At 34.4% G+C, this 27485-nt stretch overlaps 1 protein-coding gene across 17 annotated transcripts in view; it reads left to right on the top strand.

Moving 5' to 3' along the window:
* CCDC91 (coiled-coil domain containing 91) overlaps positions 1-27485 on the top strand; it is a 355144-nt gene that overhangs the window by 40258 nt on the left and 287401 nt on the right. For 13 of the 17 annotated variants that reach the window (XM_016923726.4, XM_016923727.4, XM_063786835.1 and 10 more), the window contains 2 exons: positions 24553-24596; positions 26722-26800. The exons of 2 other annotated variants lie outside the window; for them this stretch is intronic. In XM_016923726.4, the coding sequence (XP_016779215.3) occupies positions 24567-24596; positions 26722-26800 (109 nt within the window). In that variant the 5' untranslated portion in view covers positions 24553-24566. Of the gene's footprint in view, positions 1-23349; positions 23427-24552; positions 24597-26721; positions 26801-27485 lie in introns of all 17 variants that reach the window. 2 more of the 17 variants (XM_063786836.1, XM_063786841.1) reach the window with 1 other exon arrangement.

Raw genomic sequence — 27485 nt, 5'->3', positions numbered from 1 at the left:
ACAAGGATGAACTTAGAGAAGCTAAGTTTTGTGGTCATTTGAGATACCTTGTTAATTTAGTTTTAAGTAATCAAGAGTGGTGATGCTTTATTCATCTTTAAAACTGTTATGACTGAACAGTCAGAAATGATGGTATGTCTTGTTCTGTTACCAACTAGCAATTTATGTTTCAGTAAACTGCTCTATGTGATAATTCTTGTGTTAAAAATACCATTACTCAAAAATTAGCTGGGCGTGGTGGTGCATGCCTGTAATCCCAGCTACTCAGAAGGCTGAGGCAGGAGAATCACTTGAACCCAGGAGGCAGAGGTTGCAGTGAGCTGAGATTGCACTCCAGCCTGGGCAAAGAGCAAGACTCTATCTCCAAAAAAAAAAAAAAAAAAAAAAATACCATTGCTGGATTTTGTTTCAGGGGATACATCTCATGAATTAACTGATTTCCTAAGTCTTTTTTTCCCCAACCCTCCATTAAAAAAATTAATGTGTAATTTACATATATCGCAAAATGTACAGATAGAGGGTGTGTCGTGTGCTGAGTTCTGATAAACAATACTCCAGTCAAGATACAAACATTTCGATCTCCTCAGAGAATTCCCTCATTCCCCTTGTAGTCTATCTTTCTCCATACCATTCTACCCCAACCCCTGGTGTCTACTCTTCTGATTTCTGTTACATATATTAGTTTTGCCTATTCTTGAACTTCATATAGATGAAATTTTATAACATGTATTCTCTATTACTGGCTTAATTTATCCAACATGTTTTTGATATTTATTATATTTGTGAAGCCTTTTTGAATAGTGTAGTGAAAAATGTTAGAGAACATCTCCTTGTTATTGGTGAGAAAATTTCTGTGAATGTTAATATTTAATTCAGAGATTAAAGAAGAATCTATGTAAAGTGACAATACCTACAATATCCTTTTTTGACCCAAATAGGAAGTAGTTCTTTTGATACTTTGAATATTGAATATTGGAATAGCTTTGTGAATACAAGGTCCAGTTTAATCTGGAAATTAAAATCTTCATTTATTTATTTTGTTAGCATAAGTCAATTTTGTCCTAATTATTGAACCCTGACTTCTCTGAGAAGATCATCTTTCAGGTTTGGGAGGAAGAAACTCTATTCTTACTTAGTTTTTAAACTCACATTTTTTTTTTTCGTATTGTTAGATAAGGTTATATAGACGTGAGCCTCTGTTACTTTAACAGTGCTTTTGAAACAGCTAACAGTTCATTCTGGGATATAAGTCAAATATGTATTGCTTAACTCTTGGTATCATCTTTATTTTTTCAAAATTGTAAAATACCGGTAAAATTGATCATCTTTACCATTTTAAAGTGTACAGTTCAGTGGCATTAAGTAAATTACATTGTGCTGCCATCACTATCATGCATCCACAGAACTCATCTTGCAAAATGGAAACTTCACCATTATTTCTTAATTTAAAAAGCATTTTTCAAAAAGGGATTATAATATTAGCTCCTTTATCCATTTAAATTGGTCCTGTAATTAAGTTTATAAAAATATTTTTGGCTAAAATGGATAGTCATGAAAATGATATGTACATGCTTTATAACATATTTGTAGTGTAGCCTTTTGGTATTAGACCCAAATCTTTTGTATGAACACAGGTCTCCTTATTGGAATTTATTGTAAATTTTTCTTAAATCACACCTTTAAATATCCTCTTTAATTTCTAAGTGTAGTGAGACAGTTGCAAAATAGTCTCAGTGGAGATTGTCCTAAATTTTTATAGTCTTGTACTTGACAGAATTTTTTTAAAAAGCAAGTGGTCCTTATCAAACTGTTACAAATAGTCAACTTTTTCATGGAAACAACTACTTCTGCTGCTATCTTACAGATTTTTAAAGATATTTAGTGAAATTATACATTAATAGACATAACCCAGATAAAAATGTTTGGAAACAAAAATAACTGTTTCTTGATAGTATACAGTTCAGCTAATGGGAGCATGAGTGCTAGGTCTTGTCTTATTAACCACTACCCCTTCCTTCACACTGTGAGAATCAAAGGTAATGGAGAGCATTGGTTAACATCATGACACATGAATTTGTTATGTGGCAGATAATGCAAAGAACTTGTAGCATGGATAGTAAGTTGATAATTTGAAAGTTTTTTTTTTTTTTAAAGTTTCAGTATCTTACAGCTACCAATTGTCAGTCTTCTTTTCTATTGTTATAAATAGGGAGTTTGTTCATACTGTAAAATAAAATTACAGTTTTTGTTTTAGTTATTTATTGCTGTTTAACAAGCTACCCCAAACTTAGCAGCTTAAACAACTGTGTCAATTTGCTCATGATTTTGCGAGTCAGGAATTTGAGAATGATTTTGCTGGTCTTTGCATAACTGGCAGAGTGCAAGTTTGATTAGGTGTTTTCTGTCTTCATGTGCTCTCTCCACATGGCTAGTTTGGGCTTCTTTACAGCATGGTAGTCTCAGCATAGTCAAATTTCTTATATGGAGGGTCGTTTTCTCCAGAGTTAAGTATTCATAAGACAGGAAGTGGAAGGTGCCTATTTCTTAAGGCCTGGGCCCAGAAAATGGCACATTTCTCACCCATACTACTGGTCAAAGATACCACAAAGCTCACCCACATTCAAGGGGAGGAGACATAGACTGCTTCTCTGTAGAAGGCACACCAAATAATTTGTGGCCTTTTAAAATCTGCCAAAGGTTTAAATGGTGTATATAATTAATGGCATTCTTATTTTTAAAATCCTGAGAATATTTCTGGTGGATGTCAATATTAAAGACTATGGAGGAACACATAGGTCTACATTTAACTGATTCAAATTATAAATGAGTATGAAACAACTAGAGAGAGTAAAACTGACAAAGGATAGAATGCTGGGCACAACTTCATTATAATAAGGACTACTGTAAAGTTTCTATTTATTAATCCAACTCTTGTTCTCCCACCATTAGGTTTCAGTTAATGCCGCATAGCATTAAAAAAAAAAAAAAGACGAGGAAAATGAAGCTCAGTAATGTGTATAGATGAATTTGAGTTACAATCTTCTGGCATGCTGCAAATCCCATTAGGATTCCTGGTAACAGACATTTTAGACTACAGTATGAGATAATTTTGTTGAGTGGACTAGGTCTGAGTATCATGTTTGAGAAGGCAGCATTTAAAATGAATTTGACATTTATAAGTATTTTTTTTTGGTACTTAAGCTGTGCATAGTGTTATTTTTGTGTATGAGGAGGTAAATTTTACCTTGGATTGTTAAATATAGTGTCTTATATCATCTGTAATCATAAAGGACAGATTTTCTCAGTAACATTTTGTCGGTGACACAATTTTTCATGACCAGTGAATGCTAGCTGAAGAAACTGAAAATTTTCTGAAATTGTCAGTATAAATCATTTATTTCAGTAGACCTTGCTGTGCTTTGCTGTTGGAAGTAAATATAACTTTTCCTAAGATTAGTCAAAATTCATTGAGTTTGTGTCATGCTTTGTTAGATGCTGAGAATAGATCAAAGTTTGATCTCTATATTTTATTTAATTGATATCAAATGAACATAATTAATGATGATGTTGAATTTTTTTTTAATACAAGTATGAAAATGCCCTTTCTCTTTGTGATTGTTTGGTACTAGTCATTAACTTTGTTCCCATTTTGTATAAATATTATGTATTAGAAGTTAGAGGCAGTTTTCTGTGAAGAGTATTTCTACTTGATTTTATGTTATTTGATAAATAGATGTTTTGAATAGCAGCATAAAATTAAATGTATAAATTTAATATTATTGCTGTATTGTAATCTTTTTCTGTTTAATTTTTTGGCTTGCATTATTTTAGTCCAGTAAAGTATTTTGTATCTGTTATTTTTATGGTAATATATCTTTTCTTCATATAAAATAAAATTTGAGACCTCTGCATCCAAAATACTAAATATAAAAGTTTATAAATTATATTAAAATATGTCTCAGATTATATAGAGTGATGCGTAGTCATTGTTACCTTCAAATTAGCCACTTCGTGAAATATGTCACTTTTTAGTCGCTAGACTATGTTTGAAAGCTGTAAAATACTGGCGAGCCACAATTTAGGACCACGTAAAATGTGAAAATCGGGTTTATGGAAACAGATTAGAATTTATTTTCATTATGGAATGTTTTGTTTCAAAGTTTGTTGAAAAAATATATTTTGATGTATAATAAAGGTATATAGTATGATGTTTGTGAGATTATTTTTCAATAGTTTAAAAATACTTTTTTGTTTTACATAACAATATAATGGTACATTTCAAGTAAAAAATTTGTTCAAATCTCTATCTCCCTTACAAACCTAATGATTTTATGTCCCCCTTTAATCTGTTTCATTTGAATATAGTAGGGACTCTTTTTAGAGACTTCTTTTATAGAAAATTGTAGGTAGAAGTGTATACAAGTAAGGTAGTGTATGCTAATGAAAATGGAAAATAGATCACTAAAATTTTGTTTGTGTATCTCATATTATATTGTAAGTGATTTAATTATTTTCTTTGATTTTCATGCAACTCTAAATATATCCCTCACTAAGAGTTATGTTTAATTTCTCCTATCCATTTATGTTAATACATACATACATGTGTATTACACACACACACACACACACACACATTTTTTAAAAAAAGTTGTTGTAGGCAGAATAATGTCCTTCAAAGATATTAGGTCTTAGGAACCTGTAAGTGTTACCTTGTGTGGAAAAGGGTTTTTGAAGATATGGTTAAGTTAAGGGTCTTGAGATGGAGAGATTATTCTAGATTATCTGTGTGGGTCCTAAATACTATCACAAGTGTCCTCATAAGAGATAAACAGAGGCGTAATCTACAGAATACAGCAGAGAAGACAGTGTGAAGATAGAGTAGAAAGAGATTTGAAGATACTAGCCTTGAACATTAGAGTGATGAGGCTACAAACCAAGGAATACCAGCAGCTATCAGAAGCTGGAACAGGCAGGGCATGGATTCTCCCCTAGAGCCTCCAGAGGGAGCCAGCCTTCCCAACTCTTTGATTTCAGCCCAGTTTGAACTTCTGGCCTCCAGAATTGTGAGAGAATAAATATCTGTTGTTTTCAGCCACCAAGTTTTGGTAATTTGTGACAGCAGCCACAGGAAACTATTATGTGTGAATATACATTTTTGAAATCACTGAAATATTTAATCATAGAATAGGAAGGGATCCCCGTCTTAATTGACCGGCTCCTCTCTTCCTTTGACCTGAACATATTCACATGTGGACTTCTCTACTCTTTTGACTATTATTACATCCTTATACATTGGGTCACAGCTTTAATATCAGCTCCACAGATGAGCCCTCTTTTACTACTTAATTCTTAATTTTTTCCCTATATCAGTCCCTTTTTTGTTTTCTGTATCATTCATCATGTACATTCTTGGGGCGAGGAAAATCTTAACCCCCATTGTAAGTCTACAGCCTATAAAGAAAGATATATTTGTATGAAACTTAACACTTGAATGGAAAGATATACCACACAAACAATTGGTAAAAATATGTACAATGCAGAGAAAGGACAGAGTTGATATCTGTTCTATATAATAACTTCTTAGATAATGACAAAAAGGAAACAAACAGCACTATATGAAAATGAGCAAAAGATATGAAGAAGCCAGTCCAAATGGCCAACAACATATTAAAAGATGTTCTAACTTACTAGTGTGATATATAACCTTGTGTCTATCATACTGCCTCCTTCAGCCCCCACCTTTAATGAAAAGAAAGAGAGAGAGAAAAGAACCAGCAATAACATTGTATTGGCAAGAACCTAAGGAAAGAATTAGTTTTTATATTTTGCTGGTAGAAATGTGAGTTAGTAGAGCCTTTGTAGACCACTGTCTACAAAGACCACTGATAATATCTATTAAAATTAAAAAAATATATTTATACCAGTTGACCGTGCAGTCTTACTCTTTGAAATCTAGCTCATAGAAACACACTTCCATATATAAGCATTTCTGTATGAGCATTTGTTTCTAGTGGCAAAAACTGGAAATGCAATTTATGTCTATCAGTAGGGGAATTGTGAATGTATTTATTATGTATCTACATAATATATCTACATAATAGAATCTTAGTAGTCATTAAAAAGAATGAATCAGATATGCACCAGTAAACTTGGTGGGATTTGCATGGGGAATTATTACATGAGAACAACTAAGATAATTAAAAATGTGTGTGGCAGCCAGGCACAGTGGCTCATGCCTGTAATCCCAGCACTTTGGGAGGTCAAGATGGGCAGATCACCTGAGGTCAGAAGTTCGAGATCATCCTGGCCAAAATGGTGAAACCCCATCTCTACAAAAGTACAAAGATTAGCTGGCATGATGGTGGGTATCTGTAATCCCAGCTACTCGGGAAGGCTGGGGTGGGAGAATTGCTTGAACCCAGGAGGCGGAGGTTGCAGTGAGCTGAGATGACACCATTGCACTCCAGCCTGGGCGACAGAGCGAGACTCTGTCTTGGAAAAAAAAAAAAAATATATGTGGCATCTTATATTAAAAAATGTAGTGATAACATCATTATATATGTAGACATATATATGAGAATACATATTTTTATATGTATGAGAATAGAGGTATATAGTAGGTGGTTAACTTGGACCATTTTAATGGGCAAATGGGTGGAGCTGTCATGTTGTGGGAGGGAAGTTGGAGAGGGTATTTGAGGTAGGGAAACATGACTACTAATTTATGCTTTAAAGTTAAAATTAACATTTATGTGTTTATGTATAAAGATTTTTTAAAAATTGCATGTGATGGCATTAATTAGTATAGCTCCTGTGGAAAGTGATGCAGTAAACCCTGTCAAGCAGTGTTCATACTCTTTGAGCTAATCATTCTATATCTGGGAGTTCATATTAAGGTATTAAATTAAAAGAAGAAAAATGTTAATGTGTGAAGTCATCATTGTGCTATTAACTATGTAATATGGAACATTATATGCTAGGAAATATAATAAAGTGTATCCAACATAAACTCATGCTGAAACTTCCTCTTTTTGGACTTTACATCCAGAAAAATTGTTGTCATATTGATGGGATGTTACACACAGGTAAATAATACAATTATGAAGAGTACAATGATAAAGGCTGTTACTTAGAACTATAGATTATATAATAAATGAAAAAGAACTTATAATTGCATGTAGAATTAAAATATATATGTATTTGAGTACTAGAAGGAGATAAGATAAAATGAAAACAGTGTGGGGGGATTATAGTAAATTGTTTTTATCTTGTTTTGACAAATCTGGAGAACAGTGTTGCTCAAATATTAGCAAAATTTAGAAGAAACACTAAAATTTAATATCCAGCTCTTGTAACTGTGGAATATATTTTCTTTATAATAAAACAATTTTGCAATTTTGCATAGGCATTGGCAGAATGTTTAAATTTGGAATCAGATTGGTATTTCTGTCAATACTTACTCTGAAAGCTGCAGTGTCATCATGAGTTATTAAAGATAAATCTTTGGTTTCATGTGCCATATTTCTTACTAGGAGTAAAACTAGGTCTAAGTCCATTTTACGCTTTCTAATAGTTTCCTTCTATCTGTTGATTCCCTCTTATGCGTGTTTTCTACCGTTTTCACTGTATTCTTGTATTAATCACAGTTTTTAAAAAGTTTTTGTCTTAATGCTTTAACGAATAGATTATCTCTTGGTCTAGTTTTATTGATTACTTCTTGACTTTTTTTTCCTTTTTGTTTATCTCACAATTTTTGTCACCCACTGTAAAAAACTGAGATAAATTATATTTATTCTCTGAAATGGGAACACCTATTCTTCTGTCAGGTCATTGGTTTGTGTTTCTAAAATATACTAAACTAATGTGTTATGAAGCTAAGGCAGATAGGTGATAAATTTGTAAAGCAATTGAAGGAAAAACTCAGTAAGTCAAAACACATTTTAAAAGAGACACGTTTAAAGTTTTTTTTATATAAATGGAATCGTGCATTATGTGACCTTTTGGGATTGGCTTTTTTTTTTCACTCAGTGTAATACCTTTGAAATCTCTCCAACTTGCATGTATCGGTAGTTCTTTCCTTTTTATAGCTGATAAGCATTACAGTGGTAGAGATGTGGCACAGTTTGTTTAACCATTCACCTATTTTAGGACATTTTGGTTGTTTCCAGTTTTTGGCTATTGCAAACAAAGCTATGAACAATCATGTACTGATTTTTGTGTGGACATAAGTTTTCATTTTCCTGGGATAAATACCTAGGAGTACAATTGCTTGCCCTTATAGGAGGTATATATTTAATTCTTAAAGAAACTGAACAACTGTTTTCCCAAGTGATCATACTGTTTTACATTCCCACCAGAAAAAGTGGATCTTTCAAACCACAAATGTTTGAAAGAGCCACTTTCTCCACATCCTTGCCAGTATTTGGTATTGTCATTGCTTTTTATTTTTGCTAGTCTGGTAGGTATGTGGTGGTGTCTCATTGTGGCCTTAATTTCCATTTCTGTAAAGATTGGTGATGTTTAACATCTTTTTATTTGCTTAGTTGCTATCCCCTTTGTATATCTTCTTTGGTGAAATGTCTCTATCTTTTGTCTATTGAAAAGAACATGCTTTCTTTTCATATGTGCATGGAACCTTCACCAGAATAAACCATATCCTTGGTCATAAAACAAATTTCAGTAAATTGAGAAGCATTTCCTGTCCTTTTTTCCTGAAAAAGTTTGTGTAGAATTTGTGTACTCTCTACTGACTCCTGGTATTTGTCTGGTTTCAGAGGCTGGGAGGGTTTTCTGCCTTTCCCCCAAGTGGCAGCTTGCAGTTTTGCTTTGTATGAAGAATAGTTCTAGGATATGAGTAGCTAATCATTTCCTTCGTTCCTGTACCATAAGAAAAACTCTCTCAGGTAATCTAATCTGTCCTCATCTTTCTCTAGAGTTCTCGATGGGCATTTGGGTTGTTTGTGGGGTTTACTATTGCAAACAGTGTTACCACGAATAGTCTTGTGCAAGACTTTTGGTATCCGTGTGTGAGAGTTTCTCTAGGGCATGTTACTAGAAGAGGAATTTCTCAAAGTATACCTGTGTTCTTGCAGGGCATGGTGGCTCACACCTGTAATCCCAGCACTTGGGAGGCCGAGGCAGGCAGATCACCTGAGGTCAGGAGTTCAAAATCAGCCTGGCCAACATGGCAAAACCCTGTCTCTACTAAAATTACAAAAATTAGCTGAGCGTGGTGGTGGGCACCTGTAATCCCAGCTACTTGGGAGGTTGAGGCAGGAGAATCGCTGGAATCCAGGAGGCGGAGGTTGCAGTGTGCTGATATAGCGCCATTGCACTCCAGCATGGGCGACAGACCGAGACTCCTTCTCAAAACAAAACAAAACAAAACAAAAAAAACAAAAAAAACTCATATTAGGACTGATCACCTTGTTATCATATAAAGTTGTTATAATATACTGTCACATTAAATATACTGTCATATTTTTCTTCTAATTTTGTCTTGAGGTCTCTCAAGTGGCTGTAAACTCTAGCCCTGCCCTGAGGGAGTGCCAGGGGATTTGGTCATATGATGCTTATAATGGGCCTTTCACAGGATACTTCTTTATCCCTGTGGACAGCCTAAGTGTTTGACATGTGACCCAGATGTCCTTCTCATTACAAACAAAGAAGCTTGTATATACTGGCAGGTGCCCTTTTGGCGCTTGCCTGACCTGTGTCCAGTTTATTCTTAACAAGTTAGCTATTCTGTAGGAGAGCCCTGACCAGGAAAGGAGTTAGATTTAGATGTGTTGGTCAGGTGAGACACAGAGGAGGCAGCACAACCAAACATAGGAAATAACAGAAGCAGTATATTACTTACGGATCCCACAGAAAAGAGGTCAGCATGTTTCTCAGGGCCAGATGGGAAAGGGGAAGCCATCTGGGACTTGGAGCCTCCACCAGTGGGTGGGGGGAGAGAGAGAGAGAAAGAGAGGGAGAGAGCAAGGAACCTGTGAGTCAAAGCCATTATTGGGGTCTAGGTTGTTATCAAAGAGTTTCCCTGCAGGGAATTCTAACTGTGGGTGACGTGGTTTGGATCTGTGTTCTCACCCAAATCTCAGGTCAAATTGTAATCCCCAGTGCTGGAGGTAGGGCCTGGTGGGAGGTGCTTGGATCATGGGGACAGTTCCTCATGAATGGTTTAGCACCATCCCCTCTGTGTGGTGCTGTTCTTGTGATAATGAGTGAAGTTATCCTGAGATCTGGTTTAAAAGTGTGTAGCGCCTGCCCCCCTCTTGCTCCTACTTCTGACATGTAAGAGGTGTCTGCTTCCCCTCTGCCTTCTGTCATGATTGAAAGTTTCCTGAGGCTTCCCCAGAAGGCAAGCAGATGCCAACATTATGTTTCCTGTACAACCTGCAGAACCGTGGGCCAATTAAACCCCATTTCTTTATAAATTACTCAGTCTCAGGTATTTCTTTAAAGCAATGTGAGAACGGACTAATACAGTGGGTTTACAGCAAACAGACTTCATTTCCTTGGTCACGCTGTGACTGAGAGATGGTCACTGCAGCTTATCTGGGCAGTCCGTGCAGGGTATGGGAGTCAGTAGGGTGAGTCAAGTAGGTTGTATCCAGCTGTCCCATAGGGAAGTGGTTACTGGGAGGCGATTGTATAAGGTAGATATCTGGAACAACAACATAGAGGAACTGGGTGGAGGCAGACAACTGGAAACTGTGTCGAGTGTGACTAAGCCCAGTTTCTGATATGAGAAAGTTAAACATGTTTAAAATGTATGCCAAGGCAACATAAAATTATTAGAATTCACTACATTCACCAAAAATATATAACATCAAATAGGTAGCAAAAATTTGATAGATTGGTATACGTAAATTAGTACCTCTACTATTAAAGTGGGAAATTTTAAATTAACATTTGTGGTTATTGGTAGATAAAAAAGTCAGCAAAGGGTATACAATATATGAATAATACAGTTCATGGACATATACAGAATTCAATATATAAAGAATGAAAAAGAGATATATAACATAAATCAGAGATTAAAAGGAAAATGAGAATACTGTTAATTATATGTGACCTATGTAAAAATAGACATTTCTAGGAAAATATTACTTGTAAAAACTGAGGGAGAAATTAAAAGTCTGAATCTTCCCACAAAGAAAGCAACAAGCCCAAATGATTTGCCAATAAATAAGTCTCTACCAAAATTTTGAGAAATAGATTATTCCAATCTGTTGCAATCTTTTAAAATTAATACAAACAGAGGATAATTCCCCAGCAAGTTCTGAAAGCCCAGCATAATCCTGACATCCAAATCAAATGAAGACACTAAAACAGATGACAATTACAGATGTATTTCACTTTTAATATAGAGCTGGTAATCCCAAACAGGACAGTAGCAAATTGAAACCAACATTTAAAGAAGACAAACATCATTGCCAAATTGAATTTTTCCCAGGTATGCAAGGATGATTTACTAATAAATGATCCATAAATGTAAGCAACATTTACATTGATAGATTAAAAGTGAAAAACTGTATAATTAAAATAGATACAGAAAATCATTTGATAATCAGCATAAATTCATGATAAGAATGCTTAGCAAATTAGGAAAAGAGGGAACATCTCTAAACTGTCAAGAAATATTTAAAAAACAACCAGTCAACCAACCATCATCAGCAATCTTCCTAAATGGGGATAGATGAAAAGATTCTCTTAAAGTCAGAAATGATAAAAGCATGCTTATCACATGTTCTGATTATTATTGCTGTATAACAAATCCAAATTTAATGGCACAAAACAGCTGTTTTATTATGCTTATGAATTCTGAGGGTCAGAAACTTGGACAATGTAGAAGAAGGCTTTTTTTTTTTTTTTACAGCTCTACTCTTTTCAGTGCCTCAGTTGGGATGATGTGAACGTTGAACACTGGAGGTGACTTGCTGGCTAGGGGCTGGATTCATCTTAAAGTATCTTCATTTATATGTCTGGTGATATGATGCTGGCTGTTGGCTGGGAACTTAATTAGGCAGTCAGTTGGAAAACTTACACACGGCTTTTCCATGTGATATCTCAGTGTGGGCCAGTTTGGTCTGTCTCACATAATGGCATCTAGGCTCCAAGAGCAAGCAATACAAGAGCAAAAGACAGAAGCACATTGCAGTGAGCCGAGATTGCGCCATTGCACTCCAGCATGGGCAACAAGAGGGAAACTCTGTCTCAAAAAAAAAAAAAAGAAATAAGAGTTTACTAAAGTTGAGTAGGTAGATTAATATAGAAGTCAATTGGATTGTTATTATAGTAACAACAAATAACTAGAAAGTATAAAAGAAGACATTGAAATAGTATCATAGATACTATCATAGGTGCATTCCTATTTATTGAATGCACCTAACAAGAAATTTTTGAGACATCTTTAGGGGTATTTATAGAATGTTATCAGTAGTCCTTTTAGAAAAAACTTAACCATGGTATATCTTAGTTGTAGGGCTCACTCACTATCATAAAGATTCCATTTCTGCTGAAATAATCTTATAGCTAGAAACAGACCCACAGTATTTATGGGTCTGTTTATACTAGAATAAATTTGGTGTATGATAAAGATGGCTTATCAGATTAGCAAGGAAAGAAGTTATTGTATAATAAATGTAATCAGGAAAAATGATCCATATCAGGAAAAAAAAAGAATTAGATCTCTGCTTCTACCATATAAATACTCAAATACAGATGGCTGAAATACTTAAATGTCAAAAATAAAATTTCCTTGTAGTAAATAAAGGTATATACCTTTTATAGATGGCAAAGGATTTAAAAAATAAGACTAAGAAACTGATAAATTGTTATTAAAGAATAGATTAAGAATTTCTGTTCATCAAAAGCTGCCTTAAATAAAGTGGAAACACATGTTATAAACTAGAAGTTGTTTGCAATATACACAGCTGACAAATGATTAATATCAAGAATTATTTTAAAAAATTTATCCAAATCAATTAAAAACACAACACAGTCAAAAAATAAAGATGTGAATAGGCATTTCACAAAGGAGGAACCACATATCATTGATAATCATATGAAGAAATTTTAACTTCATTAATGATCAGGGAAGTCAAATTAAGTACAAAATGCGATGCCATTTAAAACCAAGTGTCAGGAAGGATGAAGATTTATGGGACCTCTGTATTCATGCCACCATTTTGGAAAGTACTTTTTCATTTTCCTGTGAAACTAAACATAGACAAATGTTACAACCCAATTATTTTACTCATAGGCATATACTCAAGGGAAGTTCTGTGTATAAACAAAAGTAGATGTATTGAAAAATGTTCACAGCATTTCTGGTCTCAATAACAAAATCCTGTAAACTACCCAGATGTCTCTTGATAGGAAAGTGGCTGAATAAACTTTGGCATATAATTAATATAGCAGCCAAAAGAATGAATAATAGCCATAATAATATTAGCAACATAATATCATAAGAAAAAGTTAGGTCCCCCAAATTGACATACTGCAGGATACCCTTTAAAAATAGTTCAGATAAAAGTAATATGCTTTTTGGTAGTAAATGTAGAAGAGATGAAACTTCATTCATTTGAAAGTAAGGGAATGATGAAAAAATAAATTAAGGATTGTGAGTCCAGATAAGCACAGGGAAGAGTTATATGTATTACAACTTACTGTCAGGGTCTTCAGGTTTATGTTGTCAACACTGATTTTACCGTGATTACTATGTGACACTTTTCTCTATTATTTGTTGTATAGAGCACATTCTTGTGCCTTGATATTGTGATATATTTGTAGACTTTTTTTTACAGGACCTATTTTTACTTTTAATCATTAGTACCAATGCAAATCACAATTTTGTCATCATGCTTATTTTGCTTATATGGGGGACTCCAAAGATCATATCCCATAGAGGCATGGATTTGGCATTCTTGTTTTGAAAGATTTGGAGTTGAGATTGACATGATAGTTTTAGGGTCTAAAACATGATTGTTTTAGAAATAGTTATACAGTGTAATGAAAGGATTGGAGAGCAGAATGACAAGAAGTAAGTTCTGGTAGTTTTCAAGAAATAGTGATAGAGATCCAAGCCACAAAGATGGTCACTAGAGGAGACAAGAAAGGATGAGTGGGGAAATAATATAGAATTAACTGACTTACCTGCTGTGGTGTAAAGTGTCAAGTGAAAAGTAAAAGGTGACACCTGGGTTTTGCATCCTGGATGGATTAAAGAAGGATAATACTATTGACTGAAAAGAACAGATTGAGGAGAGAAAGTAGTTTGTGAAGAAAAGGTGAATTTGGCTATAGTAATAGTGTAGTTTCATATATTTAGAGTATCTTAGAGTGTAATACCTTAGAAGTCCTCTGATCAGCCTGTTCATTTGACATATGAGGACACTGTGGCCCAGAGAAAGCGTAGTGATTTGGCCAGCATCATATGGTTCAAACACAAATTTCTGTGTGATTACAGGATATGGATCTGATGGAGATGAGGATGATAGAAGCAACTAGGTTACAAAGGTCCATTAATTCTTGTTAGGAATTTTTACTTTGGGCTGGGCGTGGTGGCTCACGCCTGTAATCCCAGCACTTTGGGAGGCCGAGGCCGGTGGATCATGAGGTCAGGAGATTGAGACCATCCTGGCTAACATGGTGAAACCCCGCCTCTACTAAAAATACAAAAAATTAGCTGGGCATGGTGGAGGGCGCCTGTAGTCTCAGCTACTTGGGAGGCTGAGCCAGGAGAATGGCGTGAACCCGGGAGGCAGAGCTTGCAGTTAGCCAAGACCGGGCCACTGCACTCCAGCCTGGGTGAGAGACCAAGACTCCGTCTCAAAAAAAAAAAAAAAAAAAAAGAATATTTTGTAAAATAATGAGAAGCCATTGAATAAGGTTTTAAGTAGGAGGAGTATTTAGAAGGAACACTTAGGTTGCAGAGTGGAGAATGGACTAGAAAGGAGCAAAATTGGAAGCAGAGTACTGTTTTGGAGTTTGATGCTATAAACTAGATGAAAGATAATGGTGACCTTGCTTAGGGTGAAAGTATTGGGGATTGAGAGGAGTAGATGTATTCTGGAGGTATCTGGGACAGCGGTCCCGAACCTTGTTGGCACCAGGGACTGGTTTTGTGGAAGACAATTTTTCTATGAACTGGAACGTTGGGAGATGGTTTTGGGATGAAATTGTTCCACCTTGGATCATCAGGCATTAGTTAGATTCTCATAAGGAGCACACAGCCTAGATCCCTCATATGCACAGTTCACAATAGGGTTCGCGCTCCTTTGAGAATCTAATGCTGCTGCTAATCTGACAGGAGGCAGAGCTCAGGTGGTAATGCTTGCTTGCTGGCCACTCACCTCCTGCTGTGCAGCCTGGTTCCTAACAGGCCAAGGACCCAGACCGGTTCGTGTCCGCGGGTTGGGGACCCCTGCTCTCGGAGATAGGATTTTGTGATTGATTTTATATATGGGGTGAGAGAGAGAAGTATGAGGCAAAGATGACTGCAAGTTTTCTTCTTGACCAAATGTGTTATAGAGGTAGTGGCAATCACTGGTCTAAAGACCCCTGGAAGAAGGGTAAATTTGAGGTTGGTGGGGGAGATGTTGAATTCAATCTTGAGTTTTGGTTGTATTGCATTTGAGGTTCCTGTTAGATTACAGTTGTCTCTTGGCTATGTAGATCTGGAGCTCAGGAAACACATCTAAATTAGAGATAGAGATACCATAGCTTATGTTTGTAAATGAATCCAAAGATGTGAATGAGATAGTCCAGGGAGTGTATCTAAAGTGAAAGAAAGGAAGGGTTAGGTTGGAGCCCTTTGGAGCACCAAAATTTAAAGGATAGGTAGAAGAACCTGCAGGAGAGATTGAGATAAAGCAGTTAGAAAACTAGGAAGAAAGAAGGAAGGAGTATGATAGTCTTATATAGCATGAAGTGAGAAGTGTTTTGAGAAGAAAAGACTAATCAAATGATGTTAATGTTCAAATAAGACAAGGAATTGTTTCTTTTTGCATAATAAAAAGGATGTAATTGGTTGCAGGCATGAGATATAACAATAGTGTCTGAAGTTGAGCTGTGAAAAGGATAGGACTGTGGTTGGAGGACACTGTATTTGAGGAAGGTTTTGTTTTTGTTTTTGTTCTGTTTTCATTTTTAAACTGTAGGGCTTGGAGCATGTTTCATTGTTGATGAGAAAGAGCTAAATAAGAGGAGGTTGAATAGTTAAGAGGAAACAATTGAGAGAGCCAAGTCTCTGAGAGCCCAGGTTGCTGGGAGGGTTTGGGGGTTAGTCTTAAGTAGGCAGAAGGGTTCCTTTTTCTTCGTGAGCAGAATGAGTTGTAATAGCTGAGTACAGATGCTGGTAGCTATAGTTTTGGTAACAAGAAGTTGAGGGACTTCTCTTAAAATGCCTTCTGTTTTCTTTGTTAAGCAGGAGGCCAGGCTATTTGCTTTGATAGCAGAAAGGAATAGAAAGGCTGGAAGTTTGAGGAGAGTTGGCAATCTTTGAAATAGCTTTTCTGGAGAATGAGAGAAATAACTTTAAAGAAATACTGGGTGTGTTGGGCAGCACTGTGAATCCAGTTTAAGAGGGGAAACATGAATTTTATGTGATTTTGTTCTGATAGTTGTCAGCAGAAGACAGGTAATTGGATATTATTGGTGGTTCCTGGGGTGGGAGGGAGGTGTTATCAGTTGCCTTGCAACCACTCTGGATTCTGAATCAGCTGAGGAATGGAACCAAGAGTTGTATAGAAATCAGAGTAGCAACTTTATTGTTAAAACCTGGCTTGGGCCTAAATCTGAAATGAGGTCTCCCACAGGTTTTCTTCTAAATTAAATTTACCCATCTGGTCACAGGCAGAATAGCTAAAAAACAAGTCTCTGTGCTTAAAGAATGAAGTTTTTCCCTGATGAGCTTCTTTATGGGAGCTAAACTGCAAGAATAGTATATTGTTTGTAGGCACCAAGTTCCCAGTAAGGAGCTCAAAGAGGTTGTACTTTGCATGCACACTAAATTTTATAATTAATCTTAGCTAACAGTGACACTTAGGGATGTTTTGCTCTCACTATTATTACTTTTTTTTTTTTTTTGAGAGAAGTAAAGAGGATAAAGGACTACAGTACTTCTTCAATCACATTTCCTTCTATTGAAAACAGGCCTGTGCTCTCTTTTAAAATGTGAGGAGAGGAAGTAGTATATCTTACCTCTAGCATTCATTGAGCGATGAGATTTTGCCAGATAAGAATACAGTTCATACAGTGAGAATTTTGAGTTGATAGAGGGATAGCCCTGTAAAAATGTTCACTTTTTGGTTGGGAATGTATGACTGGCCCCTGAGAAGTGATTAGTTCTGCAAAATTTGTGTAGACCACTAAGATTATGAGAGGGCATACATTTTTTGAAGGAGAAGATAATGAGATAGAATCAGAGGGCTATCAGCCTGGGAAAAGATTGCTATTAAGAAGTTGGAAGTTGAAGACTTAACCAAAGAGGATGAGGGTAGATATAAGGGTTTGGAGAGTAAATGTCCTGTAGTTTTTATTTTTGTTGTTACTTTTTGGGATGTGTAAGTTTTCTGAATGAAGGTTGGTAAAGACAGACTTAATTGATAACAGATGAAAATTATAAAGGAAAAGTTAGTTATTAGTAGTTGGGATGTTTTCCTATTGGATCATTTATGAATATAATGTTTTTTAGGTAATAAATTTACACCTCAGTTTGCTTTCTTTGGACTTGTGATAATCTGCCACTGGCAAAGGTTCACTGGTAGTAGAATTTATAGTATGGCAATACTTCTTTAATTCAGCTTCATAGGCAGTTTCAAAATTATTAACCCCAATAATAATTGGACACTTGATGAGAATATAAAGTAGCAATGTAGTATCTTTTAAGATATTGGTCCTTAGGCACAGTCTTAATATGGGTAGAGCTGTTTCAATGCTAGCAACTGGGTCTTCTAGTGCCCAAGATCCACTGTAATTTTCTTGGAAAAGTAAGAGGGAAAAGGAAGTCATGTGGGAACTATTAGCAACTAATTTGCTGTCATTCAGTCATTTATTTTGAAGGCATTAATTCAAAAATATTCTTTGAGCCCTTACTATGTGCTAGGAACTGCTCAGTTCAATTGCTGGAGGGTAAAAAAAAGATGAATAAAGAAAGGATCCCCACACTACCTCCAGATTTCTTATATAAACTTAGGTAGACAGTTACATTTTCTTGACCCAATAAGCCTGAAATTCTGTTCTTACATATTTTGACTCTTCTAATTAGCTCAGTCTTAATTGCTTTCTATTTTTAACTTTAAGGTTTGAGTGTGTGTGTGTGTGTGTATTTCCTTTGTTCTGTTTTCTCTAATTTCTGTTTGCCCAGAAGAGTCAGAAAAAAAACCACTTGTCTCTGTTGCTTCTAGGAAACACGGCATTAAACAGGATCAAATGGAAAAGTATTATTGCGACTGTGAGGATGTTAGCAAGTAGTTTTCCAGATCAGATGGAGATTTAGTTAAATGCTAAGTGGACAGTGTTAACTAATAGGATATTTGGGGACGATCAGATAATTTGGGTGGTCTCTTGAGATTTTATTTTTTGAAGTCAGTTATCAAAATGTCTTTATTGGACCTTTTTAGAAGGGGAGGGGTGCAGGTTGGTTAGGTTTTGAGCAACTTTGGTGTCTAGAGATACAATCTTGTATTTGGTATGAATACTTGTAATATGGGAAGATGTTATAATGGAGACTATTATGAAAAATCCTAATTTATTTGTTGAGTAAATGCAAATTTAAAGCATTTATGTCTTTTATGGTTAGTTTTGTAAAGAAAAACTTTCTTGAGTTTTTCTCAGAATATTTTGATAGAACTAATAGGTAGCTGGCTCATCATGCCATGTTGTTTTTTTGTGCTCATAGTTTAAAATTGTAATAAGGCTTGCTATGAAATACTGCTGTCTTCTATGTCCTCCATGCTTTCAGCCTCCTCATCTCCTTCATACTGGTTTCTCTGTTTTCATTTGGTTAGTTCTCTAGTCACTAATTCAACTCTGAAGTTTCCCCTAATTGTTTAAAATTACACTCATGATGGTAAAACATATGAGCTAGTCTATTTCATTTCTTGAATACATGTCTCAGGAGCTTTCTGATCTGCTCCAATCTAGACTGGAGGTATCTCTTCTTGCTTCATAGGTATTGTGGAACTCAGTTCACTATTATTCTGGGAGAAATCCCTTTGCTTTTCACTTTAGTTGGATCTTTTCTAATCCTATGTCTTTTTCTTTCTTGTCTTATTCTCTTGGTTTACTCCATAGCTTTTAAAGAAAGTGTGCAATAAAAATTGTTTTGAGACTTTACAGGTGTGAACATGACTTTATTCTTCCCTCAATTATATGTTGGTTTGGTTGAATATAGAATTCCATGCTGTAAATCATTTTCCCTCAGAATTTTAAAAACATTAGTCCATTGTTTTTTACCTTCCAGTGATGCTGTTATGAAGTGTGAGACCATTATGTTGTTGGTCCTTTGAGTGAAGCCTATTTTCTCTCTGGAAGCTTGTAGGATCTTCCCTTTGTCTCTACTGTGCCTTGCTGTGGGTTTTTTTTTCTTCTTTTTTTCTCTTGGATACTTGATATACCCATTACTGGATATAATATCCTTTTGTTTTAGAAAATTTTCCTGAATTATTTTGTTGATGATTTCTTTACTTTTGTTTTCTCTTTTCTGTCTTTCTTGAACTCCTAGAGTCCTAATAATTAGATATTACGTATCCTAGGCTGGATCTTGTAACTTGTTTTTACTCTGACTTCCCATTTTTTTCTCTTATACTTTTTTAAAAGAAAATTTCCTTAATTTTATTTTCTATCTGGCAGTTTTTCATTTCTGCAATTATATATTTTTATTTCCAAGGCCTCAGTCTTGTTGTTTACTCCTTTCTTGATCATTTTCTCCCCTGAAATTAGGGCATCCTGTTCGTAATTCATGGATGAACTATCTTCTGTTGTTAACTTTCTGAAGATACTATGGTTTTGTTTTTTTCTTTCCTGGATAGTCTTTGTTTATTTCATCCTATTTTTCTTTTATGGTTTGGTCTCTATTTTTTTCTTCTATTTGTTTTTTAATTAGATGCTTTCTTCATCTCTTTGGTCATCCTTGATAGTCTGTTCACATGTAAGATTGAGGCACTAATAAAGTAGCAAACACTTATATAATGCTTAGAATGTATCAGATACTGTTCTGAGTGCTTCATCTGTTTTAACATATTTAATCCTTGTACTGACTTTAGGAGTTAGCTATTATAATATTCGATAGATGAGGAAACTGAGGCACACAATGTTTTAAGTAAAATGCCCAGTGTAACACAGTAAGTGGTAGAGCTGGAATTTGAATCCAGCCATCTTAACTCTATAGTCCCTTCTTTTAACCTTTATGCTGTTCTGCCTGTTATTAAAATTAGAAGCTAATTGGAAATTTTGTGCTTGTCGGTGGGATTTGTCAAAGTAGTATTTCGTGAGTGAGTTGTTTCTTTGTGGAACGTCTGATAAGGTCCTTTTCATGGGTTGAGTAGATTCATCATTGAAGAATCTGCAGCTCTTCTGACTAGAGGTTTCAGCCCAGCCGCTGTTGTTTTGGTTGCTGAGTAGTGAAAGATGTCTGGAGTTACTGGTCTACATATTTAACCACCCTCTCCCCTCCCCAAGATATAACTTCACCTAGTCCACCTGTGTTGATATCTTCCTGCCTGGAGACCCTCAGCTTTACCCTGTCCAGGGAATGAACCTCCAGTCTTCTGCTGTGGTGATAAATTGTAGGTTACCCAGTTGTGCAGATTCTGGGAGTGGTCTTAGCATATACCTATGACTCTTAATTTTGAGTTTCAGTTTTACTTGACTTTCAGTACCTCCCATTGCTGAGCCTTTTGAGGATTCTCTTACGTATTCATAAGTGTGATTCTCATTTTTCCAGTGACTCATTTTCCTTGTATTTGCTTTGAAATTTCTTGTAGTTTTCTCATTTCACATTCTTTTTGACCTAATTTTTATGCAGAAGCCAATAATCAAAAGAAATCTTTGTATTCTTACAGGGATACCTTTCCGTAAAGATGAATAAAATGTGTGTTTTGATGTGCCATTTGACATTTTCTGTCAGATCTGTTGAAATCTTTCTCAAATGTCTCCTTCTACCTTAGGCATTTAATGATGCTTCCAACTAGATATATCATCTTCTGAAAATCTTTCTTCTTACCTTGGAAATTTTTTCTTCTCTTTTGAGAGTCTTTCACATCTTATGTTATTTGTATTTGAATGCTTTTCTTACACTCTGCCCTCCTCTGTACACCAGACTGTAACTTCTTTGAGGACCTTAACTGATACAGAATTGCTGAATAAAAGTTTATTACATTGTGTATTCTGTATATGTTTTGTCCTTTTGTATGTCTTTCTTATAAAACATTTTTAGAATATCAGCAGTGTATTAAATATTGAGACTAGCAAAGTAGGGAATTAATACAATAAGGCAAAAAAAGAGATTAAATTTAGATATAAAGAAGTTTGAGAATTGTTAGACCTTGATATTGTGAAAACTTTCAGTGTAGATTCCTAATTATAATGAAGTATACACCTGTCTTTCTGCCATGACACAAAAGAATGAATTATGTGATCTGTTAATGTTTTGGCCAGGCTTATGATTCTGTAACTTAGATGTCAGATATATTTGCTGTTGCTACATTCTTATAATATTTGTAGTTTAATGGGCTATAATGTTAAATGCTAGAATATTCTAAAATACTTGATAAGAATGCACTTTAGATAAAGTAAATATTTTAAATGTATTGGAGTAGCTAAATACATAAATAAGCCCACATTTGTATATTTCCTTTTAAAAACTGTTGATTTTCATATTTTATAAATTTTATTTTTACAAGTCAATGCTGTTAATTTTCTTTTCTCCTATTTAAAATGCTCAGAAGTAAACTATTGCAGGAATTGAAGTCTAAATTATTTGCAGAAAGATTATTGCTTTAAAAATATTTCTCTAGAATTATATGTTAAGTAACTTGGGACATAATTTGTTTTTTTAAACATATTAATATTTCTTTGAAAATAAAAGGAAGAGTATCATCTGCTTTTTTTTTTTTTTTTTTTTTGATGGAGTTTCACTCTTGTTGCCTGGGCTGGAGTGTAATGGTGCGATCTCGGCTCACTGCAACCTCCACCTCTCAGGTTCAAGCGATTCTTCTGCCTCAGCCCCCCAAGTAGCTGGGATTACAGTCATGTGCCACCACACCTGGCTAATTTTTTGTATTTTTAGTAGAGGCAGGGTTTCACCATGTTGACCAGGCTGGTCTTGAACTGCTGCTGACCTCAGGTGATCCGCCTACCTCAGCCTTCCAAAGTGCTGGGATTACAGGCGTGAGCCACCGAATATGTAAAAGTTGCTGGAGTCTGGAAAACATCAGTGGTCACTAGTATGTTCTTTTGCAGAGCTAAATCAGAACTTAGGAAACTGACTGTATTTGGTTCATTACCACAGTCAAACAAGCTGAAATGATTGTTAGATGTGGGTATTTGTTTTTATTTTCAAATTTTCTGTCACCTTACAAATAGTTTATTGGGAAGTGACTTAAGAAAACACACAGAAGCATTACTCTAAAAATTCCATTCTTTTGAAACCATATTATTTGAGTACAGCATATGTAGATGCTAAAAATTTTTTGTTTCTTCAGATTCATGGGATACATGTGGAAGAGATAAAGTTGGTGTTTATAGTTTGACTTGGTTAATTCTTAATGTCCATATCACTCTTCTTTCATAATTTCTTCATGAAAAATGTAGCCACATACAGATTTCTGTTCACTTGCAACACAGAATAATGTGAGTTCCATTTCAAACTAAACATCATCAAAAGTTTCTGAAAGTCTGGTTTATATTTTTTAAGTGCTATACGTGGATGACCTGCTTAGTTTTAATTTTTGGAGAAATACATTTTATAAAACATTTTCATCAGATTGCTAAAATTGTGAGTAATGGTAATGATACCATGATTATATTCTGGTTAATTTAATACCTTTCCTTTTTACAATATGTTTCTGTCTAAATATATATTTTTTAGTGTCATTACCTACTGAGTTTCTGTGAAAAGAATTTCCTTTGCCTATTAAAACAAAACAATCGTTGAAATTAATGTTTTTACTGTTTTTTTCTTTGACAATTTTTTGAATTTTCTTTTTGAAGGTGTTAGCACTAGTTTCCAGAAGGTAAAGCACGGATATAGATGACTACTTAAAGCAAATGACCTTAGAAAATGCCCTTAAGATTAATGTTTAAGATATAGTTTAATATGTATAGCTATTTTTATTTTAGAAGTGGGAAAGGATTGTTTTCCTGTAATGAAGTCCATCTTGTATTACTGAGTCAAGGAAACTATAATCAACATTTGGGTATGTTCACTTAAAGTTTTCTTTTTAATTTAAAACATTGCTTTTTAAATTAACTTTTAGGTTAAGGGGTACATGTGCAGCTTTATTACAAAGACAAACTCCTGTCATGGGGGTTTGTTGTACAGATTATTTTGTCATATGTTCACTTCTGAATGATAGAAAAATAAACCAATTATTACTGACTAGAGTATTACTTGCAGCTATAGATTCACAATTACAGGTTCCAAATTGTAAATTAAGAAACAATCTGTATGAGAACTTATTTTTCATTTTAATGTATACTTCCTCTTACTAATTTCACCTTTTCAGGTTTTTTAGTTCTTGCATGGTTTGTTTGATAAAGCTGCTGCTCCTTTTTTTTTTTTTTTTAAAGCCCTGATACTAATGGTTTTATCTTTTCATTTTTATGATATACATTTAGGACTAAAAAAGCAAATATTATTTGAGTGCTTGTCTCTCTTACATACTTTAAGAGTAAAGAAAAGAGGAATTCTGGATATTTATTTGTGTTTTTCTCATCCCTCATCTCCCATGAATACATGACTTGATTTATCTTGATCAGCCTAGTAACTTGCTCCACATTTTTCCGAAAGTGCAAAGCAGTTTCAGCTAAAAATACACATATCAAAATGATCCAAAAGTTGTGGCCACAGCTCAAAAATGCTGATCAATTTTGAAAATCTAAATCAGCCTTGGCCCTGAAACCGAGGGAAGAACCTTTGTGGTAGGGGACAGATTTCCAAAAACTCACCACAGTCCTGTTCTTAGCTGGGGTTTGTGCTGATGTTGCCAGACAACTGAGGAATAGATGCAAAAAGCAGGAAGCATTATTGAATTGAGCTCTAGTGCCAATTTGGGAAAAGCAAATTAAAATGTAAAAGAATATTTTTCCACTCCTGGCATCTCAACATAAAATGGCAAAATACATGGTTGCTGAAAAAGTTACAGAAATTGCTAATTTTGCCAAAAAGTAAAAGCCAATTGCAAATTCTTTTTTGCATAAAAAATGCATAGACAGTTAGAAATTCTAATTTACAAATAAATATGTATACATTTAAGTTGGAGAGTATTTTGACATAAATGACTGTGTGTGTGCGGGCTTGTTTCAATATCTTATATTTTTCAGGTGCCACTTGAAGAATGGATGATGATGATTTTGGTGGTTTTGAGGTATGCACTGTTATTTACGTTAGTTTGTTTTAACTTTGTGGGATTATAATGGAGTAAACTATTTTGAAAATGTATTATATTTCATTGGCATTCATGATATTTCCTTGATCATTTTAATGTAATTCTGGAGTAAAAAGATGAAATCAAGAAAAATAAAAAAAAACCCTCTAAAAATTAAAACTGATGTATTATTATAGAACATTTGGACTTGCCCATAGGAATGGTTTAAATTGAGTTAATTAAGTGCTACCAGTGTAAGCACTAAAGGAAAGATTTTAAAAATTGTCAGCAGATGATTTTATTGGGATACATGTCTGTTAGGAAATACTTGTGAGATGATGGATGAGTACTAAAGATCCTGTCACATATTTGCATGTTTATACCTGCAATGAGTTGATTTAGTATATTAAGTACAGAGCCTTTTGGTGGTTATAAAGTTAATTAGTATGTTTGTATTGTTAGATTATTCTAGTAGGTTAGGAATGGATACTTTGTAAGTGGAAATTGTTAGCTGAAGGAGCACTGTCTTTTCCTTAATCCTTTTCAATGTGTGTTCATTTTATTGAAATATTTTATAACCCAGTTATTTTTATGGAGCCAGTATAGTCTTGCAGGAAAAGCTCTGGATTAGGAGTCAGGAGGCCTGAGCTCAAGTCCTGGAACTACCATCAAGGGAATGCTGTGATTTTTTTTTTTTTTTTTCTTTTTAAAGAATTTTACCTACTTTGGATTTGGTAAAAAGGGAATTATAAAAACCAGGGATTGTAATTAATGACCTTAATAGGATGAATAAGATGTTAAGTATATATTCAGTGTTGTGAATTTCATGAAAGAATGGTGTGAGGTTTTTGTTAGGATCTTCTTCTCTTTTGCTGATCTTTAAAATCAGTCAATATGGAGTATAGACATACCTGTTTTCTCTATTTCATCTAAAACTGGTTTTTGTTTAAGCATGCTTGTATGCTTAATATTTTGGTTTTGTTGAGTGATTGAATCTTATTTATGTTACTGAAATGTAACATTTATTTTTGTTAAAATGCCTTCCATTTTGAGGAAAATGTATGTTTCAGATATCATCTGGCTTAGTTTATTGTTTAGAAGTTGTTATTTGAGGGTTACAGTCTGGCATAGTCTTCTTTATTTAAACCACACTTCATGTATTATTTAGGAAAAAAATACAGTGGATAGTGTTCTGTAGAATAACAGTATTACACTTTTTTATATTCATCAAATTGATTCCTTTCAGTACTGCATAGGTACAGGTTAACCAGTGTTACAATTTAATTGTAGTTATTAGGTTTTTCTTTCTTTCCACATCCTGCTGTATAAATAGGGAAGGTCTCTACCCTTGGTTATATAAAATATGTTCATTTTTCATAGTTGTAGAGAATAGCTACTGTATTCTGTGTCACTTAGCTCCTGTGTCAGATTACCCCTTTTAACTTCTCCTTAAGGGGTTGGCAACTCAGTGGAGAATACACATTGAAATTCTGGCTCTAATTTTTAGTAGAAAATTTGCTGTGACCTGGGCATCTAACAGACAGAAAACTCTGTGCTCTTACCTACAAACTCAGTATTCAGTAATTGTTCCAAAACAGGACGGCTTGTTAATTGAAAACTTGAGTTTTAGAAATTCTCTAAATATTGAAAGCTATTAACTCTAGGTAGTATATTATTCAAGACAGATGAATCCTATTTCTTTGAATTAATCTCTAATTGGGTCTTGTGCTAATTAAAAGAATTTGGTGTCTATATTTTTTAAAGACAAATATTTTTCCTACATAGATGGTTAAATGTGGTAAGTTAAGTTAAAATACTTAAATATAAAGTTTACAAGTGAAAATGTGATTAAGAATATATAAAATAAAAATATTATTGACTAACAGTAGAGTTATCTGAATAAGGAAAGAAAATTTTTACTTGAAGTTAATAAGGCATGGGTACTGGGGGTGGTGAGTCATGATAGGAGTGGTAGGAGTAAAGACTGAAAAGCAGTTATTTAGAGGGAATATGAAAATGTCTGGTGTGTTATAGAAGATATGCCTATTGAACTGGAATGCTTGATCACTTAAATAGCATTTCTGCTTTTCACATCTTCTAAAATAATCTTGCCTTTGTCTTGTAGGCTGCGGAGACTTTTGATGGTGGAAGTGGTGAAACCCAAACAACATCTCCTGCTATTCCTTGGGCTGCCTTTCCTACAGGTATTGGTATCCAGGAATTAGGGTTTTTTTTTTTTCCCCATGTAACATTTTTGGCAACTCTTTGAAACCCTGTTTCTCACTTTTTTACTTGTCCTTCACTGATCTGAAAAATGGAGTGATCCAGATTTACTCTAGGTTTTTAAAATAACAAATTGTGAATTACATAACACATTTTGTGATGGTGACTTGAGGCTGATTCTAAAGATGATATCAGGAACATTAAATGAAATTAAAATACAATTTACATTTTTAAATTTATCTTAGTTTTTGGAAGGTGAGGTGCCCAATAACTTTTTTAGGTTGTCCAGTTCATTAAAGACTCCTTTTTATAGTCCAAAAATAATTTATCATCTCCAACATATTTAAATTTAGAAGTGTGTTTGCAATAAAATTACTTAAAAATATTGAAAATTAAAATTAAAAATTAAATACAAAAATAAATCCATTATTGACAGATGTTTCTTGGAAGACCTCATGTTTAATATTAATTTATGTCAAAAGAATATTTTGAGCTTTCAGAGTTTTCTGTTAAATCTGTTAAAGTTGGGAGAAGATGAAAGTATTTTCTTCAACAGCTCTGCCTAGACCTCAAATGTTACAGTTATTTATTGTAAAATATTAATCAAGTGCTTATTATGCATTAGGCACTATGGGGATATGGAGATGTATGGAACATAGTCTAGTC

Source organism: Pan troglodytes, chromosome 10 (assembly GCF_028858775.2).
Source record: "Pan troglodytes isolate AG18354 chromosome 10, NHGRI_mPanTro3-v2.0_pri, whole genome shotgun sequence".
Taxonomy (NCBI): Eukaryota; Metazoa; Chordata; class Mammalia; order Primates; family Hominidae; genus Pan; species Pan troglodytes.
The sequence above is the reverse complement of the archived record's forward strand: the minus strand, read 5'-3'. Positions and strand labels throughout refer to the sequence as shown.